The sequence below is a fragment of the Hesperophylax consimilis genome, chromosome 14, assembly GCF_061612785.1.
Source record: "Hesperophylax consimilis isolate HC1 chromosome 14, BYU_Hcon_1.0, whole genome shotgun sequence".
Lineage (NCBI taxonomy): Eukaryota > Metazoa > Arthropoda > Insecta > Trichoptera > Limnephilidae > Hesperophylax > Hesperophylax consimilis.
This window is the reverse complement of record NC_142849.1, coordinates 12,993,624-13,010,126: the sequence shown is the minus strand read 5'-3', so window position 1 is coordinate 13,010,126 and position 16,503 is coordinate 12,993,624. Positions and strand designations below refer to the sequence as shown.

Sequence of the window (16,503 nt, the reverse complement as noted above, 5' to 3'; positions counted from 1 at the left end):
CTAATAGGTTGGCTGTCTGTGTTGACGCGACCGACTCATTTTTGAGAATGTGAATTTTGGAGCTCAGTTTATCAAGAATATCGTTCCATCAGCACTGCAGCGTTAAGGGTTTTATTATCGTTTGCGACATCATACTTGTGTGAGACAGGTTTCTCTGCAGTTGCAGTAATTAAGAATAAGTACAGATCAAAAATAAATTTAGAGGCAGATACGAGAGTGGCGATTTCGAAACTTCAACCTCGTTTTGAGAAACTATGCTCAGAAAAGCAAGCACATCCTTCTCATTAATACCAAAGAAAAAAATTGCCTTTTTACATTTTTTGTTTGCTTCCATTTTTGTTTTTATGTTGTGTTCTTTATTTTCTAATAAAAAATTAAGATACTATTTGGAGTTTTTCTGACAAATTGTTATTAGGTAACGTACCCATACTACGTGACCCGTTCAGGGGGGGCTTCAAAATACTACGCTTGGTACAAATGAGCGGCGGGGGCTTAGATTTTTAGTCACCGGGGTTGGGGGGGGGGGGCGTCGCAAATATATGGCAACTTCCCAAGGGCGTCACAGTTGAAAAAAGTTTAGGAAGCCCTGGACTAGATATTAAAGGTGAGGGGTAAAATCAACTGTTGAAGAACGAAGGGGGTAAAGCTGGCTGTGATTCGTCAATAAATCAATCTGACAGTATATAGGCATCTCGCATTATAATATCACTACTAAGTTCTTAAAAGTGAAATCTGCTTTTGAATGAATAGACATTTTTACATGGGAGCGCAAACTACTCGCCACGTTATGAACAAATTTGCGAAGTCCAAATTCGGCAAAAAAAAAATTCTTCTATTTTCAGAGTCGAATATTTTGCTTACGTATTTAGTTAAGACACTTTTATAAGTGTTCATAATTTAGTTCCCAGTAACCAACGATGCGTACAGATATATCTCGATGTGATAGTATATGTTTCTACAAACTGATCCATATTATACGATGTAATTACGCTTAAAATAATGCTTACATATGGAATGTAATACGACAATTGGGTTTATTCTCTTTTTCACATCTATTTTTACAAGTTTTCATAGCTAAGCCACCATTTTGCCGTGTTATTTCGTAAAATGCCTCGATCATAGCTCGACGCTAGTTCTAACAAGAATGATGACGTCACATTCTCAAGATTCACGGGAAGCCATACGCGAGCCCAGCCGGCTCCAATGGAACCGGTATGGGGAGTGGGGAATAATACGCTTTTAATCACTTAGGGCAGGTCTACTAATATTCATATGTCTATGGTAATAACCAATATTTTTTTTTTATCTTACTTCGCTCAACGTGCAGAATTTGCGGAGTAGCGATGAGTCGTTCATAAACGAGACGCATAATTTTATAAAAATTCTTTTTTATCGGGAAATATTTTAGAAAAATAGCGCAAATAATAAATAATAATATAAGTATATATTTTTTCTTTCTTCCAAATACAATAATTTGTATGGATTTAAATTTTGTAATTTTTTTCACCTTGTAACCTAGTTATATTATTTTTTCGCAAATGTACACTCCTCTTCCATCCACAAGCAAATGCTTTTAATGGAAGCGTAGTATAAATTAAAACAGTATGACTTGTAAACATTGTATATTTATTGTAAAAAACACAAATAATTAATTGTTATTACATGCGCAGAGACGTGAACGGCGTCCGACAGTTCAACATCTGGACGTGGACATGACATATGTACCTACTAACTAACTAGCATCTCATTGTTCTCATGGTACGAGTATCATTCATATGCTGGGAGCTGGGAGTCGTAGCGGGAGAGCCGTACTGGGGGAGCTGTACCGGAGGAGCCGTATCGGGCGAATCGTATCGGGCGAGCACATATTTCTCATTGCTCATACTCCTGAGCTCATGGCTCCTGTTCAATTGAGCCATCGTTCAATTGAGCCGTCGTTCAATTGAAAATTTTGAACTGGTGCCGTGACTCTCACCGTTTATATTTTTATAAACTAAATTTTTTAAGCCGAAATTATTTTTCTCGCACCCCTATTTCTTTCGTGGTAGTTTTATTGTAATACATAATAACTCCACATAGCTCTGAGTGAAACCATTCTTCGTAATCCAGTTCCTGGATTTTTTTAAGACTTTTTCCAATTTGTTTTTATTTTTAAAATTGTTTCATAGACAGCCCTGATTTACTTAGATTATTTGACTTCCATTAAAAATCACTCTATACAAAATTATATTTAATTGAAATAGTATTAACAGGACTGATCATTTAGATACTCGCTTGTACCTAGAAGGAATGAACATGAATATAGTTACAAGAGGGCTAAAACCTCCTAAATAGTAATATAATATATTCTTCTATATCACACACAGGTTCTACATATTTGAATTAGGTACATTTACTTCATGAATATTACTAAAGAATAATCACATCATATGTGCACACTTTACACATTGTATAAAGACTGTAAACGACTGTAGTTGGTACTAATAAAAAATATATTTAACTAGGTTCCGAAAGAACTGGTAACGTTGGATTTTCCGACGACTGAAATGTGAAATTCCGGTTTGGAAAGAGTTATTTTGGACCCATAATTATTTAATTCACTCTTACCACGTGAATTCAATAAGGATTCTGTGAAAGTGAGTTTTTTAATTACATAAATGTTTTATGTATGTGAGGTAAATATAAATCAATGTTTATATTGCGGTAATAATGTATTCAAAATCTAATTTTTTGATGTTGTAATTATCTGGAAATTATCATAATATATTTTTTAAATTATTTTTTATTTTATTTTTATTGCAAGATTATAAGTGAGGTGACAGTTTTCTTGCAGGTTGTCTAAATAAAAGGAATGTGTTTTCAAAATTTCTCTCTCTCTCAATTTTTCTACATTTGAAGAAAAAATATGTTCGTTTAAAATTAAGTTTTTTAAATAAGTCTCAATATATTCAAATTTATAAATAACAAAATCTTTTTTCAAATACAAAAATCTAAAATTTAATTTTCTCTAGTTTCTTAAAATGGTATTTATTTTTACGACATCTTCAAAAAGAAGAACATTCCAATACCTTTGAAATATTCCGAACTCCGATGAGAATTTTCAAGTTTTTACGACAGATAAACAACCCCCTTTGGCTGTGTAAACGATGTATATATCTTTCCATGAACTATATTATGTCAGTTTCTGTATGAGTAATGTTTTCACATTAAACAAACGTTGCTCCAAATGGCTTTAGCCGTGTTTAGTGACTAGATCTGAATAGCCAGGTACTTCCCCACCTTCCTCTTTCCCTTCCCCACTTACCTTCAGCCTCACAACATCCCCCAATTGGATGCCATAGTCTCACTGGCTCCAGATGGGAGCAGTTGGGACTCTTGTGAGGTATTCACTATAAAAAAAAAAAAAAAATAAAAAATAAAAAAAAAATAAAAAATAAAAAAAAAATAAAAAATAAAAACATACACGGTCGTTTATCAATTGAATAAAATTATCACCACGTTTTTTACTAAAAAAATTTGAAGCTTATATCTGACGTCCTAACACGAACCACCCGCATGATATAACTCCATTTGATGTGCGGGACTACTGATGTTTAAAAAAAACATGTCGTTACATTTTTCAGTGGTCAGTTGCTGCACAGCAGACGGGCAGTACCAAAAGGGTAACGGGCGGTTCTGCTACCCCATCAAGATCCCAGCCTCAGACCCCACCATAGGCAAGGCTGGCATCCGCTGCATGAACTTCACCAGGACCCTGACTGACAAGGACATGGGGTGTTCCGTGGGCAATGCTCCAGCTAAACAGGTCCGAAAAACCGATTTTTTCAATGTCATTGTCATCATAAATCCCAGCGCTTTATCCCAGGATGGGGTCTCGTTCTTATCCAAACTTGTTCCACGTGGTTAGTTCACCTCTTCCTCAATCTGCCTCTGGGTGGCTTCTATTGGGGCACCCACTTGGTGGATATTTTCGGGGTCCTATAATCTGGCATGGCTCATAACAGTCTTCAGCACCTACAATGATTTCAAGCAAAATTATTTTATTTGTGATCCGCTTTCTGCCATTCTACCATTTTCCGTGTATTATTTGTACTTCTTCTCAAATGAATTCTGTCGTCCAAAAGACCATTGACCTCCCTCAAAAATCTCAGCAGGTCTTCTTACCCAGTGGCGGTGTGTATTCACAAAAATATGTGGTGGTGCTCTCACACTGTCAATATATCCTCTACGCCAGGTACATAATAAAGGATAAACTGGCTTTTTTATCAAGTTTCAGGGCTAACTTAACCCCTTTGCTTGCAAACTGTAGTAATGTAACCTTTTTTTACCCTAGGCACGGGTTGCCTTGGAGAAAATGAAAGGTGTTAATAATATTTTAATTTAATATTCTTTGGTTAGTCTGTTTGATACCTGTGTATGGAATACACAGCATATAAATATATACACACATACGAACACAATTCATGTGTTAGTTTACAAATATACGATAAAATTAATACCATCATATATTATATAAAGTATGCTTTTTTTCATATAGGTACAAAAAAGGTTTTTTTTTTAATTTAGCCTGGGCAGCAAAGGGAGTGAAGGATGGATTTGGTTATTATTTTTAGAATGATCGAAATGTAGAGAGTGAGTTGCTTCAACTCTCCATGCTAGCCGCCACTGCTCTTAGCAATTTGAATCCGGCATTTTTTTCAAGTTGTCAGCCATCTCTTCTACGGGCGAGCTCTAGTTATCTATCCCAGCCAAGGACGTTATCCAAAGATTTTAAATCCAATGGTCATCTATCTACCAGTCATGCTTCGTGTTTAGCACATTCCCTCTTGAGATTGAAGATTATCTTGAAAACGTAGTAATTGTAAGGTCAATTCATATATATGTAGCAATTTATAATATATATGTATTTGGGGATGTGGTAGTGAGACAATGAAAGATAGTGGTTGTGATTTCACAGCGTTTATTTGAGTGAGTCAGTAGCGCAGTTGTGAGATAACTCCCGACCGATGACGATGAGACCAGGTGGAGTGGTCGAGGCGATAAAGTCAGTGGGTCGACACCGCGTTGGTGGAGATCGGACTCGAGGATGTGTCCAGCAATGGGGATGATGCGGAGGTACTCCAGTGTGAAACAGGGTAGCCGAGTGTGATGGGCCTGGTCGGCAGATGTGCAGGCCGGCGACAATTTTGCGGGGCCAGGGCGCTGATGTAATCCCGAGGAGTCCATGGTAATCCGTAGCCTCTCCTATAAAGTCCGAGCAAAGCCGGGTGTAGTAGAGTAGGTCCGTAGCCTGTAGCAGCGCAATGGAGCAACAGCGGGGCGCGATGCTCGGGCCGGGTGTGGGAAGTCGCAGCGTTCGCAGGTTGCTCACTTGTAACTGCTAATTAATTACTGATGCGCCCGTTTTATAGCGCCCCAAATGCTGGCATCGTATCTAGAGATTTCTTGCTACGATGCGTTTTGCACGGACGAACGTTCCCAAATATTAATATTCTAGTACCATCGCTACATATATATATATATATACATTTCCACTTGTATTTGCATTTGAGCACGTATTATTGGTATTGTTTAGCTTAACACAGTGACTGCATACATCGATCTGTCCAACGTTTACGGCATCACTGACGAGATCGCCCGCTCACTGAGGACACTGACCAACGGGGAGATGAAGACGGAGAAGAGGGGCAATAAGGTTTTCCCACCCAGCGAACCCAACAAGGCAGCCAACTGCCCCTGCAGCACCACATCGGAAAATGTCTGCTACAAGACAGGTGAGACCACTGTTCATATATCATACATAGACTTCAAAGACACCATCCGATGACTTGTATTTCTAATGGTCTCTGTTAGTCGTTCCAAGTACCCAAAATCATCCCAGTTGAGGTTGGAAATAGAAATGATATTATCGAAAGCCTTTTTCTTATGCTTAACCAATTACTTGATTTTTCTGTCTAGCAATGATGTCTTCCATGGCTCTTATGAAGTGACTATTTTTGTCAAAAATATTATTGGTCTGTGTTTGCGCTCCAAAAGTTAGTACCGATAAACATTTGATTTGAAATACAGGCGTACAAGATTGTTGTGATATCTTCTTATATTTTTAGAAAATGATTAATTTTGCCATCGACGGTCTAACCACTTCCATCTCCGAATTTTGCTCGTCTAGTTTTGTTTACCTAATTTTATAATTATATTTTTGGGGACTTCTTTATTACTATATTTAGGCAAGAATGTGTTTGCTGTTAGATTTTTTTCGAATCAATAGAAGACATCATGCATTACTTGATGTTATTGTTTTTGATTCCAGGTGACTCCCGCTCCAACCAGAACCCGCAGCTCGCCATCCAGCAGATCATGTTCCTGCGCGAGCACAATCGCCTGGCCAAGGGGTTAAAGAGCATCAACCCGCACTGGAACGACGAGCGCCTCTACCAGGAAGCCCGTAGGATCAACATCGCCGTGTTCCAGTATATCACCTACTACGAGTGGCTGCCCATTCTTCTTGGTAGGTTCTGTCATATTAATGACCACACGTAGATCTATACTCCACTAACTAACTAATTAACCATCAACAGTAGGCAGAGAGAAAAGACCGCTAAAAAAACTCGGTCTTGGCATACATCAGTGTATTTCCCGTCTAAGAAAAAACATACACGGGCGCCATGGATCTGGGTTTCACCCTAATGAACGTGGTTGGAAGTCTGTTGGACTCGTTAAAAGTATTATTGCCTGTGATTAAGATTCGCAAATGTCCCATAGTTGACTAACTTTAAATGTATATTCCCTTAATAACATGACTCCTAATTTGACTGTAAAAAATCTAATTTTAAGTTATTATTTTCGTACATGTGTGACAGCAGGTACCCGAAGGATTTTAATCCGCGATTTCTGTGCATATTTGGAGTAAAAAAGTAGATGCCCTCCGATTTTTCAACTAAATACAAAAACAATATAAATATTATCTTATATATTATCATTATTTTGATCATAAGGATGATTTTTTTTTTAAATCCGGGTATGTGAATTAATTTGTAACGTTTGTAACCTTTTTTATTTAAACAGCTTTGTTTAAATAAAAAAAGGTTGGCGGTTTTTTTTTCAAATTGGCGGTCTATAAATTAATTTTGTAAAGTTTGTAACTGTTTTTAATTTAAAACAAATCGGGGGTGTGTAAATTAATGTGCAATTTTTCTTATTTTAATACTAGAGTTAAAGAACACATTTGTTTGAGAAATAATTATTTCTCTGAATTTGCCAACCGCAAATACGCAAATACAATGTGTTTACATAATTGTAACTTAGAAATTTTATAAATTAGAAAAGTGTTTATAGTTAAACATCAGATTTTTTTAACCCTCCAGCCTCGGAAGGACATTACCAGCCACAAACATCATATTCCATTAGAGCCTTTGAAGGACAGATCTGACCGGGACGTCCATACATTATAAAAGTTTTTTTCTATAACGTGTAGATATGTGAGTTGTTTTCGTCGTTGCAAACATAAAAAATTATTCTTCTCAGTTTGTTTTAAATATTTATACAAGATTTCATGGATAAAATCAAAAAAGTGCATGTTAACAAATTGGCGGGGCTTTTTCATTGATAGGTTTTTTTTACTGTAGATACGACATAAAAAGTTAAGTGACAGTTTTCTTACTTATTCCCTACAAAAAAAATAATGTGTTTTCTAAATATCGAATTCTTTCAAAATTATGGACGTTTCGAGTCGAAATGTCCCGGTAAGTTTTTTGTTAACATTTTCATGTCTAATATTAAAACTTTATAATTTAAAAATATCGATGTTTATTTCAAATACAAATATTTTGGAAGGATAATTTTATCTTGATTCTAAAATGGTATTTATGTAGCACATTTTAAATACCTCGGAAGCATCTCGGAAAATCGTGAAAGAGCATGAAATATCACGATGTCGTTGGGACTTGTTGGTATAAATATGTTAGTACTTGAAGGGTTAAATAGCCAACCCTTAAATTTACATAAACATTGATAACCTATATCGATAAATACTTTTTTTTCTTCAACAATTGCAAAATCAATTTGTGGCGCCAATTTAATTTTAGTAAAATAAATAAATATATATTCACCATTACATAATCAAAAAGGATTGACATGTTTCAAAACCAATGGTTTCTTCATCGGGATAAACGTATAATGAAAATTAATAAATTAAGAATAGACAAACAAATATAGACAAATCAGTACCTAAAGACAAAAATATTTCAATGAACTGTCATTAATTATTATAACAAACAATTATATAAAATTATCGTGAAGTAAATTTATTTTATGTACCCGTATACACAAATTACTTTCATAAACTAATACATTTATGTATCCATCAGAAACTTTTATAAATTAACACAACAGAATCAAAGAGTTACTAAAATGTCTAAAAATTTTTTGCAGGTGATTCCAACCTAGCAAACAACAAGATCATATTCCCCGACATTGAAGGCTTCGTTAACGACTACGACAGCACGAAGGTTCCCGATATTACTAACGAACACGCCCACGCCGCCTACAGACAGTTCCACACACAAATTGCTGGCATGCTGCAGTAAGGATTATTTTATTTTTCATTCTTAAATTGAATTTTGCGCCACTTTAATCCAATGCATCTGGAATTGATTCGTTTAGGAATACTAATATGCAATGTTAGCGCTACAACATTCACACATTTGTGCGCGGTAAATTTAAATGGTTTTGCAAAATTCCCCACGTTGAATTGCGCGGCTTTCGAGACGATTTCGCGAATGCTGACGGAGCAGTAATATTTATTCAAATATTTTATAAATGTAACTGAATAGCAATACCCAAATTAATTAATTTGTTATACCTATATTAAATAATAGGGACATTTTTAAAGTGAAATGCACTGCTGGTTATTTCAGTCACAAGCCACCTCTCGTCATTGGGACCAACAAAACATTGTAATAGTTTCATCTTGAATTAGATTCTCGGATATATCCATTTTCTTGCGGAGATCCATAAATATATTTTGTGTCAACGATTGTAAGATTGGTTTCCTTATTTAGTGTTTGACTCCAGAGTAGTTTACTTATTTATTATATATTTTCAAATATACATATGAAATCAATTCTTTTTTTAGGTTGATGAATTCCGAACGTCAGAGACAAACCACAGTTCCGATCAGTAATTGGTTCAACAGGCCCCAAATCCTCGAGAGTGGAACTAACATCGAGCAGCTCACCGTGGGCATGGTCACTCAACCCGTTGAAGAGTCAGATAATATTTTCGTTGAACAAGTAGGAACCAAATTATGTAAATTTACCAAATAAATGATGACTTCATTGAAGTAGATACTCTTACAGGTTTGAGCATAAAGACAATTTAAAGCCCGATTGAAAATTATACTCTATTGAATGGTTATGCGTAAAAAAATATCCAGACTTTTTAGTGTGTAAGTGTAATTAATGTAGATTTGTAGTTACAACTTTTTTTTAATAGTTTAAGAATATTTATTTACTAACAAGAATTGTCTTTAATTCGTGAAAGGTGGGTGTCAATAGAAGAATAATGCAGTATTGTTGATAGAGAAACAGTCTTAAAATTTATATTTATTTTTCGGAATTAACTTTATTGAGTAAAACCTCAAATTGTAATATTTAAATATTGAAGACAATATTAGTGATTTCTAAACGAAAATCTGAAACAGAAAAATCAGAAAAGGAAACGGTCACATCTGGGACTCAAACCCAGGACCCTTGTCTTTCCGGGACAGTTCTCAGTTGGTAGAGCACTGTCCCGGAAAGACAAGGGTCCTGGGTTCGAGTCCCAGATGTGACCGTTTCCTTTTCTGATTTTTCTGTTTCAGATTTTCGTTTAGAAATCACTAATATAGTCTTCAATATTTAAAATTTATATATGATAAAGCATACCGTAATTCACAGACAGTAGCGGTTCGTGGCCTGTTTCGTTGGTAGTTCAATCGGAGATTAAAAGAGGGAGAAAATATTCCCTCAGACATATGAAAAAAATCCTACGTTGGTCTTTTCAATTTTATATATTCCCTAGATCTAAAAGAATCTCATCACACCTCAATCTCATGGTCACCTAGTAAAATCCCAAAGTTTGCACGTCTACCGCTCTGGCGCGATTAGTGTTTTTTATGAACAATTTCTTGGAACAGAAGTCCCTTAGTCGCTGACGCTCAAAACGCACGGACTCGTTCTTTTTGATCAGTATAATTTAGACGGGAGGATTTTTTAACATGGAATATGAATGACGCGCTTTTTTAAATGCGGAAAAATTATAATATTGATTTTTCTTACTTTCTATATTTGTTAAGAGACTGTGCAAACACAATTTAGATAAAATCGTTCACATGGTAGCTCTATTTCAGAGACGTGATGATGCAATGTGAAAGAATGTGTGAATGATTTAGAGTAATTGGTTGAAGACGTTGCAAATGATGGAAAATAAAGCGAAAGTTAACCTTCAAAATAGTATGTGAGCTAATTTAAAGACATTTAAGAGAAGGGAAAGTGGGTGCGAAGTTGGTAAAATTCTCAAAAATTATTACAGATAACAGACAAGCTTTTCGCCTGCCAAGGAATCGGATTTGGGGTGGACCTGAAAGCCACGGATATCCAGAGAGACAGGGACCACGCGCTGGGCTACTACAACGACTATAGGAAGTTCTGCGGGCTGAAGGTGGCACAGAGCTGGGAAGACTACGGAGATTTCATCACGCCAGCAGTAAGTATAGTCACAGGAGAGATATCGCTTAGCTTGAGTAACTTATGGCTTTGGCAAAGAGAAATGACAGAAATTATTATTTTTACCCTGCACGTTTCTTCCCAATTTCAAACAAAACTCAAGGGTAACGAATTCACCCAACTATAGGGGAGAAGTCGATCACACTTCAAGACTTCCGTGATCACAATCGATCGAAAGATTGCCATAATTTAGATAAAAGTGTTCACTTTTTTATGAATCTGTTTAACAGGGATAATGAAAATATTTACTATTTTACAAATTTATGAAGATTGATCAGAAAATCATTTGTACAAAGCTTTCATAAATTCCCTTATCTTCCAGGACATCGCCAAGTTGAAGACCCTCTACAAGAGCTACAAGGACGTGGATGTGTCCGTGGGAGGAGGGTTGGAGGCCATTGGAGAGGCGCAGGTGGGACCCACCTTCCTCTGCATCCTCAACGAGCAGTTCCGCAGGACCAGGCAGGCCGACAGGTTCTGGTTCGAGAACCCCACTTCAGGATTCACTCTGGGTAAAATATTTATTATGTGTATGCCACCTTACAAACCCTTTGGACTGAAGGAGTCTACTTCAATCATACAACAATCCCATGAAGATTTTGGGTAAATTTAATAAACCACTGACTATGTGCCCCACGATTATTTTATTAAATTATTTAGTAGCCGTGATAGATACAAATACATTAGTATAATATATTAGTATAAAGACTGAGCCTGTTACAATTTGAATATGAAATCTTGAAAAGGAAATGAGAAGAACAAATACAATAACAAATTTGAAGAAATAAATAGAAATGAAAGTAATAAACACTTTAAAAAATTAAAGAAAATAAAATAAATGAGAGAAATGGATGAGAAATTTAAAAAAGAAAAGAGAAAAATACAGGCGTGGAGTGTGTTGCTATAATATTATAGAAAGTATCTGTCCACAGTATATAATGTCTTTGTTGGCTATCCGTGTGTAAATTATCTGTCCGCAGTATATGATGTCTTTGTTGGCTATCCGTGTGTAAATTATCTGTCCGCAGTATATAATGTCTTTGTTGGCTATCCGTGTGTAAATTATCTATCCACGGTATATAATGTCTTTGTTGGCTATCCGTGTGTAAATTATCTGTCCGCAGTATATAATGTCTTTGTTGGCTATCCGTGTGTAAATTATCTATCCACGGTATATAATGTCTTTGTTGGCTATCCGTGTGTAAATTATCTGTCCCCAGTATATAATACCTCTGTTGGCTATCCGTATGTACATTATCTGTCCACGGTATAAAATGCCTTTTTTGGCTATCCGTATATAAATTAACTGTCCACGGTATATAATGCCTTTCTTGGCTATTCTGCTTTAGATTTACATTTTTTGTCAGGTGAATGTCTAAAGTCTTTTTCAATTGTTTTTTTTTTATTATTGGCGCCTGATTATGGTAATGTCTTTGTCCATAAGTGGTATTTGTCTTCGGAGTCATGTGTTTTATTTTATTTATTTATGAAATACGTGGTTTTTTAATGGACATTTTCAAGGCATTGGTTTCGTGGTGACCAAAACAATATAGTTTAAGTTTAAACTTACGGAATTCAATACTTCGTTTGTAAGATAGTTATTTTGAGTAAAAGGTAAACAATATATAGTAAGAATTCGGGCCTTACTAAAAGACGTGTTTCAAACCCTACACAACTGACAACCAACCTAAATGGTTGTTTCTCAGCTGCACAAAACCTAAAACACGCTAAGGAGGTAAAAATATAAACATTATTTAAGAGATAGTTAGTTAGTTAATTAGTTTTATAATTAACATTTCTTTAAAACCTCATTTGTCCACAACTAAAGGGTAGAATATTATTTATTTATTCATAAATTTACGCCCGGTAGGGCTTTTACATGTTATTTTCTTGTTTTTTACAAAGAACACAACAAATCAAAAATAAAACAAAGTCAAAGTAAAATCACAAAACAAAATCAAAAGGGAAATAGAATACATAATAAAACGCAACCTCTTAAAGAAAAATAATGTCAAAAACGAAATAAAATGAAGCTACTTACTTTCTGTAGTTAAATTATGTTGTATTTGATATTCTTTTTTCCAAAATAAATTGGGTAATGACTTGTTTATATGTGGTGAATGATGTGTTGAATATATCAGCAACATCTTTACAGTCATTAAGGTCACTACCCAAATTTTGTATACGGCGAACGGGGGTATAAAATTGAGATTCAGTGTTGGAGTTATCACAATAGAACGGTAGATAATGCCTCAATGTTGGTTTACGAGGTATATGTAGGGAAATCAAGTATAATAGTTCAGGGCTGTCAATTTATTGAATTTATGATTTTATATAAACATTTTAGGTCATTAACTATTCTACGTTCAGATAATTTTAATAAATTAAGCTGACATAGTAGATAATCATAGTTGACGCATTCCCTTGTAATACCCATTCTGAAATTAAAAAATCTTAAGAATTTTTTTTTAATTCTTTCTATCGTGAGTGAATGACTACCGTAACTAGGTGCCCACACTGTCGAGTTGTACTCAATTCGACTCCTAACCAATGACACATACAAATGTTTATATGTTTGAATATTTTTAAATTGGCTGCAAATTCTTATAACAAAACCCAACATTTTCAAAGCTTTATTTGAAGTAATTTCAATATGATTTATAAAATTCAGTTTTTGGTCAAAGTTTACACCTAAATCATTCACCTCGGTTACAGCGGTTAGAACTACATCATTGATGGAGTAATCATAAATAATTGGATTTTTTATTCTATGAAATCTCATAATTAGACATTTGTTTATATTTAGTTCTAGATAGTTCTCTTGGCACCAAACAAATAGTTTACGCAAGTTATTTGACAATGTTTGACAGTCGTTCATATTTCTTATAGCTTTGTATATTTTCATATCGTCCGCAAACATTGAAACTTCGACATCGTTGAATATAGTGAGCACATCGTTCACAAATATCAAAAATAAAATTGGTCCCAAATGTGACCCTTGGGGGACACCGCTGGTAGCTTTAAATTTATAAGAAATAAAGCCATCAATTTTAACGGCCAATTGCCTGTTACTTAAATAACTGTTAAACCACATGTATAGATACCCTGCTATTCCTAATCTATGAAGCTTTTTTAACAACAGATCGTGTTACCTTGTTACGTGTGACCTTATCAAATCTTTTCTTATTTTACTGAACTCAATATAATTTGGTAGGGACCTCACTGCTTTAAATTTTTTATGTAAAACTTTTTTTTAGCTATTAACTGAATTAATTCCTTGTTAAACCATTTTGGATGCTTTGATTCTTTGAATTTTATTAAGGGTATACAGTCTATGATAATGGCATTTATTTTATAATAAAATGATTCTGTATTATAGATCATATTGTTTTCCTTGAGAAAAGTCTAATCTACTTTGCTGAGATGGTCATTAATATCATTGTAATTGGCATTCTTGAAATTAAAACTAGAACTTGAGAGTTTAATATTTTTTAACATTGTTTGGAATAATTACTGACAGTGGAGGATGATGATTATGAATGGGAAGGATAGACTCTAATGCTTTACTAACTATTATGTCCTCTTCATTTGAGAAAACAAGATCTAGGAGGCGATTATTCGAATTATGTACATTATTTTTATTTTTTTTTATTTTTTTTTTTTATTTTAGCGACTATATAAAATAATTGTTACATACAAAATATAATGGTGAAATTAAGTATAAAATATTGTATTTCTTAGTCCTCCTCACTAGGGGGTCCTGTGCCGAGGCGGACTAAAGTTATTTAAATATGGTTTATTTGTCTTCTATGTCGTTTTTAGTGTCTTCTATGTCGTTTTTAGTGTCTTCTATATCGTTTTTAGTGTTTTCATTAGGGTTTTTTCATTGACCTCTTTCAGCCATATTTTTATTAATGATTTGTATTCATTAGGATTTTTTATTAGTTTTATGTCTTGGGGAAGGATTTTATGGAGTTTTGTTGCAAAGTATGTATAGTTTCTTTGTCCGAATGTGGTTTTATAACTTGGAATATTTTTTATATCATTTTTGTTCGATCTAGTGTTATGCATACACAGTCTAGTAGAGGATTTGTTATTTTTGAAGAGCTTCAATAATATATTTTTGGCATATATTTGCTGTACATTTGGTACGTCAAAGGAATTGAATATTTCAATTGAAGGCGTTCTAATTGGTACTTTCAATATGGTCTTTATGATTCCATTTTGAATCGTATTCAGGTTGTGTAGGTACGTATGTGTAGCAGATCCCCATCCTATGATTCCATATTCAATTCGAGAATGACATAATGCGTAGTAGACCTTTTTCATATCCTTTTTATTTAATACGTTTCTTAGATTTTTAAAGAAATATATAAGGCTTGTGAGTTTTTCCGTAATACCTTTGATGTGTAGGTCCCATCTAAGATTTTCGTCGATTATTACTCCGAGATATTTTATGTTTTGTGTTTTTTCGATGACGGGGCAGTAACATTGTATATTATTTCCATGGCATTCGTGTAGTTTTAGTTCTGGTGATTTTATTGGTTGGCTCCTTGCGTTTAATGAAAATGTTATATATTTTGTTTTGCTTATATTAAGGGTAAGCGAGTTGATTTTAAGCCAATTTTGAAGTGCACTAAGCCCCTTTTCAGCCTCATTAAATGTATCCGTCCAATTTTCTTCTTGAAATAATAAAACAGTATCATCAGCAAAACTGATTATGTTTCCTTTAATGGTAAGGTTAGTTAAATCGTTGATATAGATAATGAATAGGATCGGTCCCAGTACACTTCCTTGAGGGACGCCATAGTTTAAAGATAGTAGTTTGCTCTTTTGTTTGCCAATTTGTACTTGTTGTTCTCGCCCTGTTATATATGACTCTAATAAGTTCATTGTTGTTTCGGCCATTCCTATTTTTTTTAGCTTAGTTAGTAATATTTTATAGTCTATTGTGTCAAAAGCTTTTTGAAGATCTATGAATAAAGCCAAACACTTTTTCCCTTCATCTATGTTTTTTATGGCTATGCTTGTTAGATTTTCTATGGCATCATTGGTGCTTAGATTTTCCCTAAAGCCATATTGGGATGGTGATAATAATTTGTTTTGTTCAAGAAAATGAACAATTTGCTTCTTCATTACAGTTTCCAAGATTTTTGAAAAGGAGTATTAAATTGCTAAATTCGTTATCTGCTAAATAAAACTAAAATTTAAAAAAATGTATTTGTTCCTGTTTAAGATATTCTAAACAATTATTAGCATTTTTAAAAAGAATATGTGAAAGTAATAATTTTTTTTTTTTTTTTTTATTGTTGATACATTTTTTTTACAATATTTCATATTTCAATTTAGTAATGTTGGCCTCACTGGGTTGTTTACCCGTGCTGAGGCCCCCATTTTATAATTTAAGAATTTATACATTTAAAAAAAAAATAAAAGAAAAACAACATTAACATAAAGATAAATTTAAAATAAAAAATAAAGATTAAAAATTAAAATATAATTATAACACTAAAAGAAAAATATCAAAAGAGAATGTAAATCGGCATTTATAATGATATATGTGTTTGTGCGTGTTGCGTGTTTTATATATTTTTTTGTGTTGCGTGTATATGTTTTATTCTTTTATGTTATAGTATTTTGGTAATATTGTAATTAGATAAGAACAAGATAAATAATCATGCTGGAAGGAGATGAAAGCTTGTAATGTCTAAGTTTAGTTTCGTAATTGTGGTTTTGTTTG

At 34.0% G+C, this 16,503-nt stretch overlaps 1 protein-coding gene across 2 annotated transcripts in view; it reads left to right on the top strand.

The window, feature by feature from the left end:
• Positions 1-16,503, top strand: part of LOC149417914 (peroxidase-like) — a 38,764-nt gene that overhangs the window by 21,224 nt on the left and 1,037 nt on the right. For both annotated transcript variants that reach the window (XM_089639527.1, XM_089639528.1), the window contains exons 4-10: positions 3,624-3,805; positions 5,576-5,774; positions 6,311-6,508; positions 8,431-8,581; positions 9,134-9,290; positions 10,570-10,743; positions 11,086-11,275. In XM_089639527.1, coding sequence (XP_089495653.1) covers positions 3,624-3,805; positions 5,576-5,774; positions 6,311-6,508; positions 8,431-8,581; positions 9,134-9,290; positions 10,570-10,743; positions 11,086-11,275 — 1,251 coding nt within the window. The remainder of the gene's footprint in view (positions 1-3,623; positions 3,806-5,575; positions 5,775-6,310; positions 6,509-8,430; positions 8,582-9,133; positions 9,291-10,569; positions 10,744-11,085; positions 11,276-16,503) is intronic.